This window comes from Equus przewalskii, chromosome 9 (assembly GCF_037783145.1).
Source record: "Equus przewalskii isolate Varuska chromosome 9, EquPr2, whole genome shotgun sequence".
Lineage (NCBI taxonomy): Eukaryota > Metazoa > Chordata > Mammalia > Perissodactyla > Equidae > Equus > Equus przewalskii.
In genome coordinates this window covers 20,133,972-20,153,728 of record NC_091839.1, presented here as the reverse complement: position 1 = coordinate 20,153,728, position 19,757 = coordinate 20,133,972, and the positions used below count along the sequence as shown (strand labels likewise).

At 48.2% G+C, this 19,757-nt stretch overlaps 1 protein-coding gene across 3 annotated transcripts; it reads right to left on the bottom strand.

Moving 5' to 3' along the window:
• Positions 1–6,102: 6,102 nt before the first annotated feature.
• LOC103542992 (sialic acid-binding Ig-like lectin 8) lies at positions 6,103–14,638 on the bottom strand. 3 transcript variants are annotated; one of them, XM_008509922.2, is made up of 7 exons: positions 13,979–14,638; positions 13,515–13,793; positions 13,248–13,295; positions 12,094–12,351; positions 11,336–11,432; positions 10,896–10,992; positions 6,103–7,830 (listed from the first exon to the last, which is right to left on the bottom strand). In XM_008509922.2, exons 1-7 carry the CDS (start codon positions 14,424–14,426, stop codon positions 7,642–7,644), a joined length of 1,416 nt encoding a protein of 471 aa, XP_008508144.2. In that variant the 5' UTR covers positions 14,427–14,638; the 3' UTR covers positions 6,103–7,641. The 3 variants fall into 3 exon arrangements, with proteins under 3 accessions (XP_008508144.2, XP_070414422.1, XP_070414423.1); XM_070558321.1 differs by having other exon boundaries at positions 13,248–13,359; positions 13,979–14,549; XM_070558322.1 differs by lacking the exon at positions 13,515–13,793 and having other exon boundaries at positions 13,979–14,548.
• Positions 14,639–19,757: the final 5,119 nt, after the last annotated feature.

The following is a 19,757-nucleotide window of genomic DNA, read 5'->3' as shown; positions in this document are numbered from 1 at the left end:
ATCTCATGTTATGTGTCTTTATACCATAATAAGAAAATCTTTAACGCATGTTAAATTTATATCTATATGAGTCAATATTTTACCTTTTAAAAAAATATCCTTCGATAGAATAAATAGACAAATTTGTGTGTGCTTCTGAGCATGTGTTGGCTTTTTGGTTTGTAGAGTCTTCTAGGTATTAGATACAGGTCTCCGTGGGCCAAACAAGATGAACCATGTAACACCTGGGCTCATCTTAAAGGCTTTTGGCTATTTCCATTTGAGCAAGTGGGAGCCACTGGAGAGTTAGAAGGAGAAAAGGGAACCATTGGGTTTTTAGCATTCACTCTGGCTTCTCCTTGGAGAACAGACTGGAGTTGGGCAGAAAGCAGGTGAGGAGACGAGTCTCCTTAACTGTGTACTTAAGTTCCAAATATAGAAAGTGAGTCCTGGGAGGCAAGAATGTGCATCTCTCACAAGCACTGTAGATTTGCTTTGCACACAGTAATGATAAGGTACATAGTAGGTGATGGATATGTGCCGAATGATAGGCTTCCCAAATCTACATCAGGTCAATACACAAGTAGCAGACTCTTGCATAAAACATTGCTTTAATTTTGGTAAAGAAACTTACGTGTGCGTATCTTTCCTCTCCCTCCATCTCCTCACTCACAACCACAGGGAACAGTTTGGGAGCCCACAAGTGAGAGGTGAACAAGTTTACTTGTTTCTTTTTCTATGTTGGGTCAGGGCTGCTCAGCAAGGTGCTTCCCTAATGCGCAGAGTGGGTTGGGGGTGGGGAGAGAGGTTTGGGAGACGATGATCACGGTGTCCCCGTGTCTGGCCCTTCCTTTCAACTTCCCGTATGCAGGATCTTTCCCTTTCCAGAGACGCAAAGGGGCTGAAGTTTTTCTCATCGCCCCCTTTAAGAGGCCCCAACCCTGCCATGAAAAAACAGGAGTGAGGTCAGAGTCCTGTAGAATGCAGGCTTTGGGGGTGATGAGCTGGTGAACAATGTTCTGGTGTTGGAGGACTCAGATAAGGGGTTACCTGAGGAGGACTCTGATTATCTGATGTAGCAGATCCTGGAGAGGCCATAGGGGAGGAGAAAGCCAGCCCCCCGTGGGAACACCTGAGCAGGCTCAGGACCAATAGCGGGCCACACGTCAGGGGAATTTCGGGAGAGCATGAACTTCCTGTTTCCAGCCCTATCAGGACCCAGACTTCCTGCCACTTTATGACTCTGGGGCTCAGGACAGCCTGAACCAGTAATTGCAGGAAGCATCTGGGCAGAGCTGGGGTGGGAGCCCTGCAGTGGTTGAAATCACCTAGCAAGAGACCAGAAGATTCCAGACAGAAATGTGAGAAAACGAGGAAAGAGGAAAAACCTGTCCCAGACTGAAAGTGAAAATCAGCTCCGATGGAGAAAGACAGAAAGCATTCCTGCAGTTGTTCAGGCTGGATAGCGGGACAGCTACAAAATTAAAAGGAATTTTTATCTCTCTTGAGGTCTTCCAACAGCTGTATAAAACCATAGTGACCCCCTCTGTGAGTGATTAATGCTTTCTTATCAATGATGCCATGAGACCGGCTTTGTTATTCCATCTAATTACGGGGGAAAACCCTGTAAATCGTCCTCACCTCAAGACAGCACTCAGTCCTTAGTTAACACCTGTAGGGGATGAACAGCACAAATCTGAGGATGGCAGCACACCCTGGAAGGTCCTTCATACCCCTGACCGGCATCATTGACCTAGGGTGTTACCAAATCCTTCCCCAAGCTCCTCCCACGCTGTATTGGTGGCTGGTAAATGGTTGGCCGCCCAGAAGGCTCGATCCACCAGGGGGCGCTCGGGAGCCTGAGGTGATCCAGGAGGCGCAGAGCTGATGCTGTCCGTGGTGCTGAAACAGGGTCCTGATTGGAGCTCCTGTACCTCTCACCTCTACAGAAGGGCCTTAGCAGAAACTTAAGGTCCCAGTTTGGTGCCAGGAAGACAAAGAGATGGGGATGGATGGAGCCAGGGAGGAGCAGACAGATGTGGGCGGTGCAGCTCTCCTCTCTCTCCTCCCTTTCCCACCTCTCCTGTTCACTCTCAGGCACTGTCCCTTCTGTGGATGATGTCTGTCTGCCACACTGGCTGAGCCACAGGGGCAGTGGGAAGTTATTGCTGAGTTTTTCTGTTTACTGGCCTCTGTCTCGCTCCTTGAAATAACTTACTTTATGCCAACCTCACAATTAAAAAAACAAAAACAAACTCTGAATGTGAGGAGGAATGTCACATTTGACAAAGGAGAAAATGGAGTATCAGGGTCAGAAATATCAGACACTACACTTGGATCCCTTTCTCCCGTTCTCTCCACCTGTCTCACTGCATCCTGGAAGGAGAGGTCTGTCTCAGGCCTGATGGAGAAGGTAAGTGCTTCTTGGACACTTGTTTCTGGCTCCAATGGATCCCCTCTGCTGGTGGTGTAGGACTCGCCTGAAATAGTCAGAGGGCTCCCCTTCCATCAGTAGAGGCATGAGACTCCTTAGCTGTCTTGTGTTTCTTGGCCAGGATTTGGGAAATGCTCAGTCTGAGTGTCCTTACTCTGTGAGCTGGGGGACCGAGATGTCCTGCCTCCGTATTGTTCCTCCAGTCCTGGCATCCTAAACCAGCTCACCTTCTTCTTATCACCTTTCAGAATTCTCATTTGGTTGTGTCTCGCACCATTTACAGGATTTATGGTTTTGTGCATAGAGGGGAGAAGCAGGGAACAATGGGTCAATGCCACCTTGTCTGGATTGTAGGTCTAACTGTCAAATTTTAATGTTTTCAACAGACAGGTTGACCCATATGACCCACCCTGACATTATGGTAAATAGAAGTCTGACTCAACTCTCTCTTCTGGAGGTAGGGCAGGTGGAAGGAGTGCTAGGTATCAGCCATTTTTTACACCAGACCAAAATCTCTAATTTGTTTATTTAACCCTCTCCTCCTTCTGGCCCCCAGGAGCCAGGCACTGACTATCCCAAGCCCTGAACTCTCATTGGACTCCCTATGGTACTCAGGGTGCTGGGAGTCCTGGCCCCACATTCACAGGAGACATTGAGCTGGATGGTTTCTGTGATTGCACAAGCTCCAGGAACCTCACGCTTCAGGGTAGTTGATACCAATGGCCATGATTGTGGGGTGATGACCTAAAAATGAGTTGTTTGCCCAGATCCTTTATTTACTGTGTTATAGTGAACAAATCCCTCCATCAAGCCTTATATTGAACTAATTTGCCTGTCATGCAATGAAGGTGGCTCAGCACACAAGGGGATGTCTGTCTTCCCAAGACAGACTGTAGACCTGGTGAGCTTCAGGAAAGGAGATGATGCTGTCCACGATGCTGAACTATGGCCAGATTCTGAGCTCCCAAGTTGCCCAGTCTGAGAGGGGTCTGCCCCTCAAGCATGGGATCTAAGACTTAAGCCAGAAAGACAGCCATATAACCTGGGGTGGTGAGAACATATGGCCTGCCTACAAGAAAAGGATCTGAGGGTAAGAAGAACCTCTCTTCAGTGGGCTGAGGTTCTCTTATACTTCTCTTTGGTTCCGAATCCACCGTTAGGGACACTTTTGTATGTCTGGCTGTCACTAATTGCCTAAGGGAACTAAGGACAGTGAAGCTATAAGAAAGACTATTAGGCCTAAGATTGAAGAGACCAATGGGGACCTGAAAAGAGAACGATTCCAGGAGAGTATTGGGCCGTATGTAGAGAGGTTGAGAAATGAGTGACAGGAACTCATGGGGGAGGGGCCAGCAATTTCAAAAAGTAGTTATTATACTAGTGAGAAGTATTCATAACTCTTGTTTACTGAATGCCAGCCCTGGTGTTCTAGAGGTTAAGATTCAGTGCTCTTACTGCCACACCTCAGGTTTGTGTCCCAGTCAGGGAAACACACCATCTGTCTGTGAGTTCTCATATTGTGGCAGCTGCATGTTGCTGTGAAGCTGAAAGCTATGCCACTGTTATTTCAAATACCAGCAGGGTCACCCATGGTGGATAGTTTTCAGTGGAACTTCCAGACTAACACCAACAAGGAAGAAGGAAATGACGATCCACTTAGGAAAAAATTGGCCATGAAAACCTTATGAAAAGCAGCAAAGCATTGTCTTATATAGTGGCAGAGAATAAGAGGATGATGCAAAAGCAGCTGGAAGGTATTCTGTTCTGCTGTACACAGGGTCCCTAGAAGTCACAATCAACTTGATGATACTAACAACAAATGTACTATTATGTTTCAGGAAAATGTTGAAAACATGTTTTCTCAGAAGACCTTGATAGGTGTAATTTATACCTACCAACTAGAATGTTTAGATCTGGATCTTGGAGAAGCCAGTTGACCTTCACTCATTCTTGAATGTTGGTTGAACATCTACTCTGTGCCAAGCACCATCCCACACGTGAGGTTACATGGTGCCTGCGGTACAATCTATAGCATCATCACCACCGGGTCCCCCTCCCCAGAGCCAACAACATTTGATTACCATCTTGGTATGCTGCCTTCTCTTTATTCAGGACACTTGTTTTTTCTCTCATCTTGATCTTACAGGAGGTGTGATTTTATGTCATTCCATTTTATTTATTTTTCTGGGTAATTTCTAGCCTCCTAAATTTCATTCTCATGTTTTTTTAAGAGGATATGTGCTATATTTAGTTAATCTCTCAAATGAGATTGGTCACTTATTTTGTTTCCATATTATCTTGAGTGAAAGTGCTGTAACATCGTTGCCTTTGGAGATGATCAGGGTTTCCAGTTCTTTCTCATTTGGTAACTGGATAAACTTTCCAGAACAAAGATCAGTAGAGCTCACACTCCTGATTAGAACTTTTCAGTTGTCTGCCCCCTCATCTTCTCTAGAATAGTATTGCTCACCCAGTTTCCCGCCTGAACGTCCTTAACAGATGAAGCTCACACAAGAATCCCACACTGTAGGATCCAGGTCCTTTGAGGCCCCTGGAGGAGTTGGGAGAAGTAACCAAAGTCTGGCTGTTAGTAGGAAGAAAGTGCAAGGATATATGACCAAAAAATGAAGATTTATTTTCCCACAGCGTCACTTCTCTCCAGTCATCTCCTTCTCAACTTCCTCAAACGAAGCATGAAATGAGAATATAGAGTTGTGAAATGTCAATATGGGGTTTCTCTATTCACCACATCCTCCTAGTTTTCTGAGGAGGAACCAGCCAAATGCTCCAGGCTTATAAAGCAATATGTTGATCATAAGCGACAGAATCCTTAGTTGATCCCAGTAAAGGAGAAATTTATGAAAAGATTCTGAGGTCTTCCACATCATTAAAGAAGAGCAAAACCACCTGCTGGGAAAGATAGTCCTCCTGAGTCCCTCCTACTCCTCCAGGTCTTGCTGAGTCTTGCTGAACAAAACATGATGCTGTGACTGCTCCTCCCCTGGCCGAGTTCTCAGGGCTGTGTTTGCAGAGCAACCTTCAGGGATGACGTCATGTCTCCCTCCAGGACAAGAGCAGCCTCGCTTCCTGCTGGCTATGAAAGTGGTAGATTCTGAATTTAATTGTCTTTGCCTCCTGGGGACCGATTGACCTGACTCAGAGCTTTCTCTGGGACTCATCTTAACCACAAAATTTTCTGAACTGCTCTGAGAGTCAAAATAAACCCAGTCTTTGCCCCCATGGGCTCACCATCTAGTAGGGTGGGGAACATTGAAGGTGCTATTGTAGGAAACATCAGGACAGTTATGAAAATGCTGGGGTTGGAACAAAGACCTGGGCTGGAGATAGAGAGTTTGCAAGCAACAGCATCACATTTTTTAACTTCTAAAATATCTATTGGGAGCTTATTATTGTCAGACATTTTTCTTGGTGTACAAAGTACACAAAAATACAGCCAGTGTTCATTATCGGGACCGTTGAGTCCCCTGATGTTCCCACTGTCCATCTCCTGTCCCCGCCTTCCTCCTGAGCTCCAGACCATCCATCTTTCTAGCTGCCTGCTGGATTTTGGTCTCCATGAGGATGTCCCAGAGACCCTCATGCTCCCAACATGTAACTCTGACCTCACTGTCTCCCCCCAAGCCCTACTTCCCAACAATTGAGAGGAATGAAAATACATCTGGACACAATTTTGTACAAATATGTTCACAGCAGCTTTATTCATAATCATGAAATACTGGAAAGAAACCAAATGTGCATGAACAGAAAAATGGGTAAAAAAGTTGTGATACATTGAATACTACTCAGCAATAAAGGAACAAAATACTGAAATGCACAACAGCATTGAGGAATCTGAAAAAAAAGGCAACACAGAGTGAACAAACCACATGAGTATATACCGCATGATTCCAATTACATAAACCAATTATATAATTTATAAGATCAGTTTTTTCCAAGCCTTGATCCATTTTTTCGACCACATTTGTCAAGAAGTCGTCCTTTTCCCAGTTGAATAGAATGGGTGCTGCTCAGTGCACCATGTGTAATGTGCTGGTCTATTTATGGACTCTGTTCTGCCACACCACACTCTTGATTACTCCACTTTATAGTAAAGTCTGACTTCTCCAACTGTGTTCTTATTTTTGGGAATATTTCACTATTTTAGGTCTTTACATTTCCATACATTTTAGAATCAAATTGTCAAATTATGTATGTACACACACACACACATATATATGCTTATACATCCAGATATAAGCTTATTTACATCCATATATATATGTTTGTTGACTGGTATTATTTTAAATCAGTGTGGACAAAACAGGCATGTTAGCAATATTCTGTCTTCCAATCCATGAACACGTTATATTTCTTCATTCATTTGAATCTCCCTTAACTTCTGTCAGCAATATTCTGTATTTTTCAGAAGCATTGCATATTTAAATAAAAAAGCTTTCCTTAGTACTTTATGGGTTTTGGTGCTGTTATAAATGGGCTGGGGTCCATTTACAGGGAATTTTTAATGCCCCATCAATCCTTTGATTTCTTTCCATCAGGCTACTCTATGCAGTGGCTGCTGTGATGCATTCCTTTCTTTGGGTGGGTGCTGTAGAGGATTTTGGGATCATGCAGTTTCATTCATCAGATGGTCATGTGACCATTTGGGAACCTTCCTCACTGGTTTGGTTCGTCTCCACAGGTTGTGATGATGAGCTGCTGTTTGACTTTCCCATCTCAACCCAGAGTCTGCCTCTTGAGCTCGGCTCTCAAGGACAGAAGCAGATGAAGGTCCAGCGGGAGGACATTTCAGCAGGAGGGACCTCAGGATGCAAGGTCTGAGGTCTGATGCTAGTCCTCTCCTGAGTCAGGAGAGATCCCCAGCAGATCCCTCTGTCCAAATCACAGGGATCCAGCATGTGTTCTGCATCCACTTTGTGGCAGGTGCTCTGATAGGACTTTACTCCCAGAATTCTCACTACAGACTTCCAGGTAGAGCTTCTCATGCGTGTTTCACAGAACAAGAAACCGAGACACAGAGAGAGGGTTGGTCTGTCACTTACTTAGTAAAGGTGGAGAGTGTGGATTCTAATTCAAAACTCTTTAGTTCCAAAGGCTCTGCTATTTACACCATTTAGCGGGCATTTAAATCTGCAGGCATCAGTCTGTGATTTTTTTCTTTGCCTCAAGGACCGTGGTCTCTGAAGCCAGGGCAGGGGCTCTGCAACTGCTCACTTGTGGATCTTGATCTCGGAGTACTCACCACCAGTGGCCTCCTGTTCCTGCGGGTCCTGAGGCTTCATCCCAAGAAAGCTGAGGTTTGCATAAAATAGCTCTTCTTCCTCCCCTGAGTAGGGGGCAGCCACCTCTGGGGGAGGGTGTTTTGAGACGCTGCCTGCCCGGGATTCAATCACAGAACCCTGAGTGGAGGGAGAGAGAAGGGAGTCAGAACAGAACGTGAGGCACAGGATCAAGCAGAAAGTGTCCAGGAGGGAGGCCCATGAATTCCCTCATCCATCCATCCCATACACATTTTTGTCGAGATCTCCTTGATTCATGCTTTCTTTAAATATTCAATACTTAGTGAGCACATTATTTGGCGCTTGCTAATCTCATTAACTTCCTACAACAACCTCATAAGGAAGATATTATTACTGTCTCCATTTTATAAATATTAAAGCTGAGGTTGAACCAAGTAAGCACTATGCTCAAAGTCGCTGGTGAAACCAGCATCCAAACCAGTTCTTTCTAACCCCACAGCCTGAGGGCCCCTGTGTGTGAGGCCCTGAGCTGGGTGCTAGACATACTGTGATGGACACAGAAGACACAGGCCCTGACCTCTTGCAGCTTATTCTTTATTTGAAGGAGGCAGAAAAAAGTGAGTTAAACAAATCTCTAATTGTGAATCAAGATATGATAGACAGGAACACAGTAAATGAGATGGTTTCAGGGCCTTGATTCAGGCATGGCACCTGCCCATGGGAAGAGTTTCGTGGGAGGACAAGTCAGTCAAAGAAGTTACAGCCCTGTGGTAGGCAGAATGACATCCCTGCAGGATGTGCATGCCCTAATCTCCTGGAACCTGTGAATGTGTTGCTTACATGAAAAAAAGGACTTTCAAGATGGAGTTAAGTTAAGAATATTGAGATTGGGACATCCTCCTGGATTATTTGGGTGGGCCCAATGTAATCACAAGGGTCTTGACAAGGGAGGAAGGAGGCAAAGAGAGATCTGAAGATACTCTGGTTCTGGCCTTGAAGATGGGGGAAGGAGCCATGAACCATGGAATGCAGGTGCCCTCTAGAGGCTGGAAAAGGCAAGAAAATGCATTTTCCCCTGGAGCCTCCAGAAGAAACGCAGCCCTGCCTGCCAACGCCTTCATTTCAGCCCAGTGAAACCCATTTTGGACTTGTGACCTCCAGAACTGTAAGATGATAAATTTATGTTGCTGGAAGCCACTAAATTTGTGTTAATTCATTACAGTGGGAACACGAAGCTAATACAGACTCACACAGTCGAGAATGACAGGTGCTACCTGGGGAGCATCCTTCTTTGCTGCTCCCTTGACAGGAGAACGCTTCACCAGAATTGTTAACGTTTGTGCTCCTCCAAGTCTCTCTTGATTATCCAGATTAAGATTCATACACACACACAACCACTTCCCCACACTGCTATTATCCAGCACACCAGTGACCTCTGCTAGTGAAATCCAAATGGCCATCTTCAGTCCTCACCTCTCTGGACTCTGCAGCAGCAGGTGACTCTGTTGCATGTCTTCCCTGAATGAAAGCCCTTCTCTACTTAACTACAAGATATCACACTTTCCTGGTCTGTCGACCTCACTGGCAGCCTCATTTCTAGTTGCTCCCCAACCAAAAGGGGAGGGGAGAGTAAGAGAGGAGGGAGGAACAGCCCATGCAAAGACCCAGAGGCAGAAGTGACTTTGCTCTGCTTGATGATGATGAAAAGTCCAGTGTGGGTGGAGAAAAGACGGGAGGCAGGAGGAGTGGTCGGAAGTGGACTGGACCGCAGGGCGGGGATCAGGGTGAGGCAAGGGAGGCAGTCATTCACAATGCAAATCTAAAAGGGGAGCCAAAACCTTGGTAACTGGTATAAATGAGATTTTCGTGCAATATTTTTAAAATCAAAATGAATGTAAAAAGATCTTATGGAAAACAGAATATCAAAAGTTTCAATAAGCTAGGATTGGTTAGAGTGCCCTTCTGAACCAGTTGGAACCTGAGCCAGAAGAAAAACTGTGTCCTCCTATATATGTGTTTTTAATTTTAGTGATCACTTTTTCCAGAACATTAAAATAATGGAAATATTACTGAAAATTTGAAACATGATTTAAGATTAAAGTTTAAATTTAAGATATTAAAGGGTTTGTGTATACCCAAACCAGAATTTATTATAATTTTGCTTTCCTGACTTTACTGGAAACGAAAGCAGACAAAATATTTTCAAAACATTCTTCTCTGCCTCTGCTTTTCCTATGATGGAGAAATGATTTTAAATAACTATTAACTAACTTCACTCTACTGATTCTACCATTAGTTAGATTTTTGATATTTTGCTTATCATGGATTTTTTTTCATTACTTGTGATTTTTTTAAAATAGTGTACTAAAATATTATTTATCTCAGTTGCTGAGGTTTCTGGTATCCCCTCAAGTTTTGCATCTGAGGAGAGTGCCTCACTCTCCTCACCCAAACCCCAGCCCTTCTGGAGGGGTAGGAACTGAGAGGCTGGAGGACGCAGGGCTCAAGGATGAGGAGTTTGAGCTTCATTCTCTAGGTCAGAGGTCAGCAAACTACAGCCCGTGGGTCAAGTCCAGCCCACTGTCTGTGTTTGTAAATAAAGTTTTATTGGAACACAGCCTCACTCAGTTATTTACATATAGTCTCTGGCTGCTTTCACACTGCAAATCAGAGTTGAGTTGCTGTAGCAGAGAGTGTCAGGCCAACAAAGCTAAAAATGTCTACCATCTGACCCTTGTTAGAAGAATTTTGCCAGCCTCTGCTCTAGACAATGGGGGCGAACATATATTCAAACGCAGAGCAGCTGGACAACGGTGACTTCTAGATGGTCGCTCTGTGTAGGGCAAAGGAGGTGAAAGGCAGAGAAATGAGGGGTCCAAGAAAGAGATCCTGAAGCCTCTGCAATGACAGGAGTCAAGATGGAGAGAGGGAGACTGATGCTTGCTGCTCGTAGAAAGAAAAATGGACAAGATGTGGTCAATTTTTGGCTGTGGCAAAAGAAAAGGAGGATAGAGAGAAGGTGCCTCCTCTGCACCTGGCCTGAAGGAAAGAGGAGAAAACTGTCCTGCTGTCATCAAGATGGGTAATCCAGCATGGGAGGATGAAGAGGCGGTGATGAGGAATGCATCTTTGGCCATGCTGAGTAGGACAATCAAATGCAGGGCACCATCTTGGAGGAGGTATCCATGCAGGATGCTGGATGGGGAGATGCCCAGGTCACACACCTGACAGACTGAGCTGGTGACAGCGATGGTACCCTCCATGGCCATGTCCCCCACGCCTGCTGCTGGCCTTGTTGCCTTCTTCTTGTGGCGCCTCACTCTGAGTGAAGAGACCAGAGAGACTTTCTGTCAGAGCAGCTCAGGGTGCAGTGGGCAGACTGACCCCCTCCTCTGTTCTCTCTGAAGGGGCAGGATGGGTGACTGAGGTAGAAAAGGAGTGGTTTTGACCCAGAGACCTCAAGGTTGAGAATACAGGCTCCCCCCTCCTGAGCAGTGGGGCCAAGGGCTTATGACAGACTCGCCCAGGTGCCAGGGACCTCCTCCTGCCCTTGCTTCAGGCTCTTGACCCACCCAGGTCCCTCTGGCTCTGGGCTCAGGGATTCCATGGCTGCCTGTGCTTCCCACCCCAGGGCTCTCCCTCCCTCCCCAGGGTCACTGCTCACATGATGACGATGATGCAGAAGGACAGGAAGAGCAGGGCTGTAGCACCTGCTCCACTGATGGCCCCCAGTGCCGCTCCTGATGAAGGACACGCTTTTCCTGCAGACAGATTGGATTATTGGTGATTCCCTTATGGGAACTCGGTCTCTTCTTCTCCCACTCCACGTAGGTCCCTAGACTTCTGTGTTGAGGCCACTTTGCCAGATGCAAAAAAAGGGGCATGGAACTGGGGGCAGGTGGAGGGGGCAGGGTTAGAGTGAGGAGAGTGAGGCATACAAGAGCAGATTTGCAGCCTGACTTTATTTAAAATGGTGATATTTTGTTCATCATGGCATTTATTTTGCATTCATTTTATTTTTTAAAAACTATTGCATTGTAATATTACTCCTTTTGATTCTGGAGGATTTTTTGGCTTCTCCTTAAATTTTGTGCCCATGGTAAAAGCCTCACTCTCCTGAGACTTGTTCAACCTGCAAAGAAAGGGCCTCGTGTCCCCAGACACACCTGTCCAGGCCCCAGCCCCTCTCCTCCAACACCCACCTCTTTCGCTGGCCTTTCCCTCCCAGCCCTCACCCCACGCCACACCCCTGGCCTGGAAGGAAGTGGACAGTGACACTCTGAGTCCAGGAAAATTCAGGCCTCACAGCAGAGCACAGACCAGAGTTGAGCTCTGTTGAAGCTCAGGGGGCTGCTCAGTGGACTGTGAGGGTGGGTGTTGTCTCCTCCTCCAGCCCTCCTCCCAACCCGCCGGTGCACTCACTCTGCACAGAGAGGCTCAGGGAGATGTGCAGGGAGCCCTGAGGGTGCTGAGCTTGGCAGGTGAATTTGCCTTCGTGACTTGACTCCACCTGGGGCAGCTCCAGGACCCCGAGGTTCAAGGACTGTGAGGGGCTCAGTGTCTGGCTCCCACGGGCCCAGCTCAGCCTGGCAGGGGGGTTGCTGTCGGCAACACAGACCAGGCGCAGGGACTGGCCCTCCTGGACTGAAAGAGATGAGCCATTCTCCAGGGTTGTGGGTGCTGGGAAGAAGAGAGAGAGGGTCAGAGCCACAAAGAGGTGGAGATAAAGAGGAAGGATACAGACAGAGACTGGATGAGGACAGACACAGAGATGTAAGTGCAAGTTCAGGAAAACACACACTTTCATCCCTCACGGGTGGGAATGTAAACTTAGTCTCCCTCTGAAAAGAACCACTTGGTGAAATTGGAAAGAATATAGGAAGCAGCTATATTTTGCTTATAGGAATCTTTCCCACAGACATGTTTGCGAAAGGAGACACAGGCTTGTTCATTGCAGTGTTTCTGCCAGTAGAATAAAATTAATGTCATGATTTTCCATTAACAGAAGATGCGTGCAAACTCAGAATCCATCCAGACGATGGAATACTGCACAGTCGTGGGGAAGAATGAGGACAACTGGGCTACTGATATCAAAGGACAACTTAGATCCTTTATGTGAACAAACCAAGGCTCAGAGCAGCGTATGGACACTGATCTCTTCCCTATAGGGGACTGGGCATCAGAAGGACAGACTCTGCTGTACGTTATGAATTTTGGACCGTGTGAATATATTACCTATTCAAAGGTACTTAAGTAAGCAATTGTTGGAGAAAATAAAAAGACAAGGCTGGAACAGTCACCAAAAGACTGATGATTAGGGGTCTCCAGAGGTGGGATCTGCCATGTGAATTGCCCTTTTTCCCTTGTGGAGCTGAGGGGATTGGAGAAGGCTGAGGGCAGTGAGGGGCCGATGGGGACAGCTTCTCAGAGGCCATGGGGGCTAAGGATGGGAGGGACCACTGGGTTCACCCACAAGCCGGTCACTGGGGTGAATCCAGGGTGAGGCAGGGACCTGGCCTTGCCCTGAGCTGGAAGAGGTCCTGCTCCCTACAGCCCGGGAGGGGGCTCCTTCCTACCTGTGCTGTTTCCAAGGAAGATGGTTACGGTCAAGTTCTGCGGAGGGTCTGGGAGAGAAAGACACACATCGGTGTTGAGGGCTGGGTAGACATGGGCCCTTGTCCCCAGGAGCTGCAAATATGGGGGAAGGATAGAGGCGGGCCACCTCCTGACCCCCTCCCAGCCTGGATTCTGTGACCCCACACCAGTGTCTGAGGCCATCATACCTCCATCCCCACTGCCCTCAGGATCACATCAGGAATGGGGCATCCTGGCCCAGCACTCACAGGACACGTCGAGGAGGACAGTCCTTGTCCTGGTCACTCCAGCCCCAGGCAAGTTAACCTGACATGCGAGGCTGGTGCCATGGTCCTGAGGCCGTGGGGTGAGGGTGAGAGCCGAGGAGCGTCGGGTCCTGGGGCCCAAGGTGGTGACGGCTGATGTCATCCAGGAGAAGATGGGGGGTGTCCCCTGCTCACAGGCCCAGGGCACAGAGCAAGTCAGATTCGTGGGGTGCCCAGAATGCAGGGTCTCCGGGATGATAATGTCAGGTAAGTGGGTCAGGGCTGGCGGGAGAGAGGGAGATGTGGGGATCAGGATGGAGGGTCTGAGGTGCAGTCCTGAGAAAAGCCTCCAGCTTTGGTCCAACTCCTCCCTCTAAACTCTGACACTCTTTACCCCCAACACCTCCCAGGAGTGAGGTCTTATCCCAGTACTTCCGCTGAGGCCTCTCCTGGAGCCCTCTCCTTACCTATCACATGCACAGAGAGATAGTCTTCTTGGTAATTCCATTTTGCTTTTCCTCTCTCAACTCGATAAAAGTATGTTCTGTTGTCCGTCCTCCTGGCATCTCTGATGTCCAGGGAGCAGTTGTAGGTATGGGGGCTCCCAAGGAGGTGGAATCGGCCCTGGGTCTCCTCCTGCACTTTTCTATCTGGGTCATCTGTGGCCACAGGAGCGTCCTGGTTCGTTTTGGCCCCTTCCCAGAACCAGTAGCCATGAGCTGGGGTAGATTCAGTCCAGCCATCCTTGGGATAGGAGAAGGAGCAGGGTACTCGCACACACAGACCCTCCGGCACCTCCACCGTCCTCTGTACTTGCAGCTGGTAAGTCTGGTAATATTTCCAGGGCTCTCTATGGCCCTCAGCCCCCTCCCTCCACCAGAGCATGGCCAGCAGCAGCAGCAGCAGCAGCAGCATGTCTGGGGTTGGAGACGCCAAATTTCCCGACAAAAGTTGTTTCTCAGGGTTCTCTCTCAGAAACTAAAAGTTCAAGATTTAGAGGAGGCTCCAACAGGAAGCTGAGGCTGAGGGCAGAACAGTGACCCTCCTCAGAGGAGGAAGTTCACCCCAGACACTGTGGGGACTGGGACAGGCCCTATAGTCAACCATCCTCCACCCACATCCAATCCTGGGGACCCTGGACCAGGGAGGGTGAGAGCCTCACCCAATTCACACCCCACACAGGGCCCTAGCCCCTTCTCTTGCCTCCCTGTGGATGTTCTTCCCCTTGGAGGGTCATTTTCTGCAAAGTGAAATATGTTCCCTCTGGTCAAACTTATTGAATCACAGGCTGTGGCTGTCTGTGGAGGTTGGTCTGGCCAAGGGTTGGACTCAGGGACACAGGAGATGTGGGAGGCTGACTGTCCTCACTTCCTGAGAATCCAAATGACGGGCGTCCCTTCCCTGCTCATGAGGTCTCACACCAACCCCAGACGCTGCCCTGAGATTCAGTGTCCAGTGGGGAGACAATAGGTGTCCCAGCACCAGAACCTCCCTGTTACGGGGACACATGGAGACACGTGAAGTAGACACGTAGTGAGGAACGCCAGCCTGGGGGTCCTCCACCCTCAGGGACGGTGAGGATTTTGTGAGAGAAGAGGCATGCACTTTAATTCACCGAGTTTATTTTCAGTGACCACGGGGTGGGCAGAGGTGGTGGGAATTCTGGGAGGTGGTGCCTCCTCAGACCCATGTTGGTTTCCTTGAGACTATTTTGGGGGAAACGTAAGACACATACACAGAAGTGCCCCCACAAGCTCAGTGGTTCACCACAAAATGAACACACTCAAGGTATAGAACATGGGGAGCACCCAGGACCTCCCCCTTGGTCCTCCTCCATATCGTGAATGCCTACTCCCTCGGAGGAGCCCCAACTTCACTGTGAAGCCAATTGTTTCCTTGCTTTTCTCTGTAGTTTTATCATCTGAGCATGCTGTCCTTAATACTATGGCTTTGTGCATGCTTTTTTTTAAAGACTTTGTATACATGGAAAAAATCACAGTGTTTTCTTCTATTCAACTTCATGAATCTGTCCAACCTATATTATTCCATTCCCAGAACTATTACCCAACCCCCTGAGTAGAGTCAGCGCTGTGATCATGGAGAAGGAAGGTACAGGGTGTGAGCACGCATAAGTCCTCCCACACCATCACCATTTCCTGAATTTTCAGCTGGAATCTCATCCTGCAGCCCTCCCCCTCTCCTGGGCCCCCCTGTCCTGGCCACTCACTCTCTCCTTGCAGGAGCAGTTGCAGAATCTGTGATCAGAAGGGCTTAGTCATGCCCAGCCTGTTCCCCGTGGTCCCCAATTTGCAAAAAATAGCATAAAAGTGGGAAGGAGAGACATGGGGAAGCCACCGAGAATCTAACTGTGTGCAAAAGAGGAACTTACGACTTACACGCCATCAACGCTGTGGGGCCAACTAGCTCCACTTCTCCAATTTACAGAAGAAGACACAAAGGTCCAAGAGTGGGCAAGTGAGTTGCACAAATCACAGGGGTGCTTTGTCTCATATACCACTGTCTGCACTCGGAGCCCCTTCATCAATCTTTGCCCCGGATTCATTGGGCTGGGAGACTGGCAGCTTATCTTAATTTGAGAGAGAAGAATTGCCGACTCTTCTCATGCAGTCAGGGAGGAGACTTCCTTCACTCATTCATTCAACCAATCAACAACCTTGTACCTTCAGGGAGGGTGCCTTCAGTAAATGGGTGAATATGACAGATCTAGCTCTTGCTTTTGAGGAGAGCAGCATCTGGTTGGGAGACAGACAAGTTGCCTGACAATTCTAGTACCATAGGGTAGGTGACTGTGATGGGAAAGCACAGGCTGGGGTGAGTGGGGCTCTTGCTCTTCTGGACTGGAAGGTGAGTTTTCAGGGAGGAATGGGTCAAGTAGACATGGTAGGGACACTCAGGCAATCACCAGGGATGTGACTTCCACAGGTGGTCATGTTACCCTGGAAATCTCTGGACTCTCAGGTAGTATGTTTTGAATTCCACTCGCTCCCCCACTGTGCTGGAGGTCTTCCGCCAGCTACCAAGTTCTGTGCTCTGATTGTGACCAACCCCACCTCTGCCCTGGCAGGGGTCAGGCCTTCACCCATAGGAGCACTCTCTTTGCCTTGCTTGGCTCCTGCGGATCCCCAGGAGAGGGCGGTGATGCTGTCCGCGGTGCTGATTCAGAGCTGAGTGCTGACTTTGGAGATGTCTGCAGCTCATTGGAGGGGACTGACCATACAGCACAGGGACCTTATGTCTGGACTCAGGAATGTCAGGGTGTCAGATGTGCTGGGAAGACTCAGGTCTACCTAGAAGGAGGGAGTCAGGGGAGGGGAAAACCTCTGCTGCTTCTCCTTGTCCTTCTGTCCACCCCAGGGAATGTCATGTGGATGATGCCAGGCTGTTGCCACCGGTCCAAGGGCAGGGAAGGAAGGTTCGGGGCTGCCCCTTTACTTGTCTGTTCCCATTTAACTTTCCCCACATCCCTGACAGAGGTAATCTCCCTCATCAGATAGAGGAGGCCACTGACACCAAGACAGGCGAGTAGCTGAAGGAACTGGAATCCAAAGACGACCCCAAGAAATTCTTCCCTTCCTTTATAAACATGTGTCACAATCATGACATTCCTTTGGTTGCAAGATGGAGATTTTATTATTTTCTCCTCTTCTTGAACCTGGACTGGACCCAAGACTGCTTTGACCCATAGAATGTGGAGGGCACGATGTTCTGAGACTCATATGGCTCAGACATTAAGAAGGCCTGGCAGCTTCCACTCAGGAATCGTGGATGTCTGAGCATCTGTGTAAGCAATCCAGGGGACTCTGATGGAAAGAGATTCTACAGAGAGGAATCCTGAGGGATCAGAACTCCAGTCCCAGTCACTGCCATCCCAACCTGACTGTTTGAAACAGCCAAAAGCAAAACTAGGAGAGAAACAGCCAACCCGGCTCTGGCCACTTTACAGAACCATGAGATAGAATAAGAAGATTGTTTGGTGCACTGAGTTTTAGGGTGGTTTGATGTGTAGTAGTAGATAAGCAACGCAGTAATGCACACAAATCATATCTAACAGGGAAAAGGTAAAGTAGGAGGTTCACCTGCCTGATGAATTTTTCCGCATATTACATATAAAAAATGACTTTTAAACAGTGACTTGAAGGCTTCAGTGAAGATACCCATGGAGGCTTTGCCAGGCTGGAACTACATTTCCTAGAATCCCCTTCTCTATTTGCTTCCAGGTTAAAGTTGGCCCCAAGAGAAAGAAGACGTTGACAGCAGCCACCAAGCTCTAAGGATCGGTGGAGGGGCAGGTACTATTGCAGCCCTCACAGATCACTGCTATCTGTTGGCTCACCTTGCTGGCGTGAATTAACAGCTGCTCAACTGCTGAGAGGCAAGGAAAGTGTCAGAGAAAGCCAATGGCTGGACTTCAAGGGGCAAGGACCATCAAGCCTTGGTACATGGATTGATGATCCAAGTAGACACAGATGGTCAGGGAGACATTTACAGTGACATGCAAAGGATCCAGGAAAAGAACACCTCTAGTATTTCTCTCCTAGGAGACCTTGTCCCAGATCTCTTTGACCTGATGATGAGGGTCACCTGCTTATTCAGAGAAGCCCCATCTTCCCCAGGGAAAAGGGCAGGAAATGGTCCATTTCATTCCTCAGAATGGTCAATCCCAGCTATGAGTGTGTATTCTGTCTGTGTACATAAGCTGAACATTGACCTCCTGGGCCAGTGTTATGAGTAATTTTATGTGTTGAGTTGTCTTGGTCATGGGATTCCCATAGTAGACATTCCTTGTGGGTGTGTCTGTGAGGGTGTTTCCACATGAGATTATCATTTCAATCAGTGGACTCAGTAAACTAGGTGGTCCTCTCCCATTAGAGTGGGCTTCATCTAATCCGTTGAGGACCTGAATAGAACAAAAAGCAGAGGAAGAGAGGATTCATTCCCTTCCTGCCTGCCTGCTGAGCTGGGAGATCTGTCTCCTCCTGCCCTCAGACTGATTTGCACCATCAGCTCCTCCGGGTCTCAGGCCTTCGGACTCACACTGAAATTACAGCACTGCCTTTCCTGGGTCTCCAGCTTTTGGGTAGAAGATGGTGGGGTTTCTCAGCTTCCATAATTGTGTGAGCCAATTCCTCCTAATAAATAGCCATCTGCTTCTGTTTCTCTAGAGAACCCGGATGAGTACAGCCAAGAAGAGGACAGACAAAGCAAGGTCTCTTGGGTTGTATTTCTTACTTTCTCATATTTCCATGAGAAATAGATGCCACAGAAGAGTTCAAAGCTGGAAAGCCAGGAAGTAAAATCATAAGATTTGTGTTTTCAGGTGCCCCCTCTGGCTGCTCTGAAGGGAGCAGGTTGAAGGGCTAGCTGGAGAGGAGCCAGGTGAGCAAGACGGAAGTCTGGGGCCACTTCTCATCCGGTACTGTTGTTGATGAGGATTGCTGTCACACACACAGCATAACCCTGCTTCATGTTTGTAGCCCCTGAAAATGTTGGGCTTCACTTTGCCCACAGTGGATGATAAATAAACGCTTGTGGAATGCGTACCATTAAAAGTGCAATTTTTGAGGGAAAGGTGACGAATACGTTAAAAAATAGTAACCAAGTTTTAAGTTAAAAACTGTATAGTGTTAACAAGTTAACTCTTGAGTGGTGGGAAGCCAAGGACCTGAAGGCTCACCTCTCCCTCAAACTGCTAAAATAGGGACCAGAGGGAACAGGGATGGGAGGGGATTTGCGTATTTTGGGAGAGGAGTCAGGTGGAAAATGAAGGAGCAGTAGTAGGCAGTGAGGGCTGGGCGTCTCCAGAGAGAAGCTCACAGCGATGTCGCCACATCTATCCCTCTGGGCTCCATGTCAACACCTCAGTCCCGTCTTGAGAAGGAGGGATCCTCAGTCAGCCTTCTCAGCTCTGCTCCCAGGGAACCTCGACACCTGCAGAGCCACCAGGGCTCTCAGATGAGCACATCAGCCACATTAACTCTGACTCCAGGCAGGGCAAGACAGCTCAGCCCCACCTGGAACTCAGGGGCCAATCACTGGACTTCCCAGGAGAGGGACAGGCCTGCTCACCTGGTGTGGTAGATCCAGGTGAGGCCATAGTTGAGGAGGAAGCCAGCCCTCCTGAGGGCCCCGATCAGAGTGAGGACCAAGGAACAGAAACCCCGCTGCTCCAGGCAAGGGGCTGGTGCTGTCTGTGGTGCTGAACCGGGGCCCGGTTCTGAGCTCATA

Bases quoted from the DNA above. Each gene is read 5' to 3' on its own strand.
- LOC103542992 (XM_008509922.2), bottom strand. From the start codon at position 14,426: ATGCTGCTGCTGCTGCTGCTGCTGCTGGCCATGCTCTGGTGGAGGGAG. The intron at 13,296-13,514 runs GTGAGTGCTGGG...TTTCTCTCCCAG, and splicing joins TGTCCTCCTCGACGTGTCCT to ACCCTCCGCAGAACTTGACC. The intron at 12,352-13,247 runs GTAGGAAGGAGC...TCTTCTTCCCAG, and splicing joins CTTCCTTGGAAACAGCACAG to CACCCACAACCCTGGAGAAT.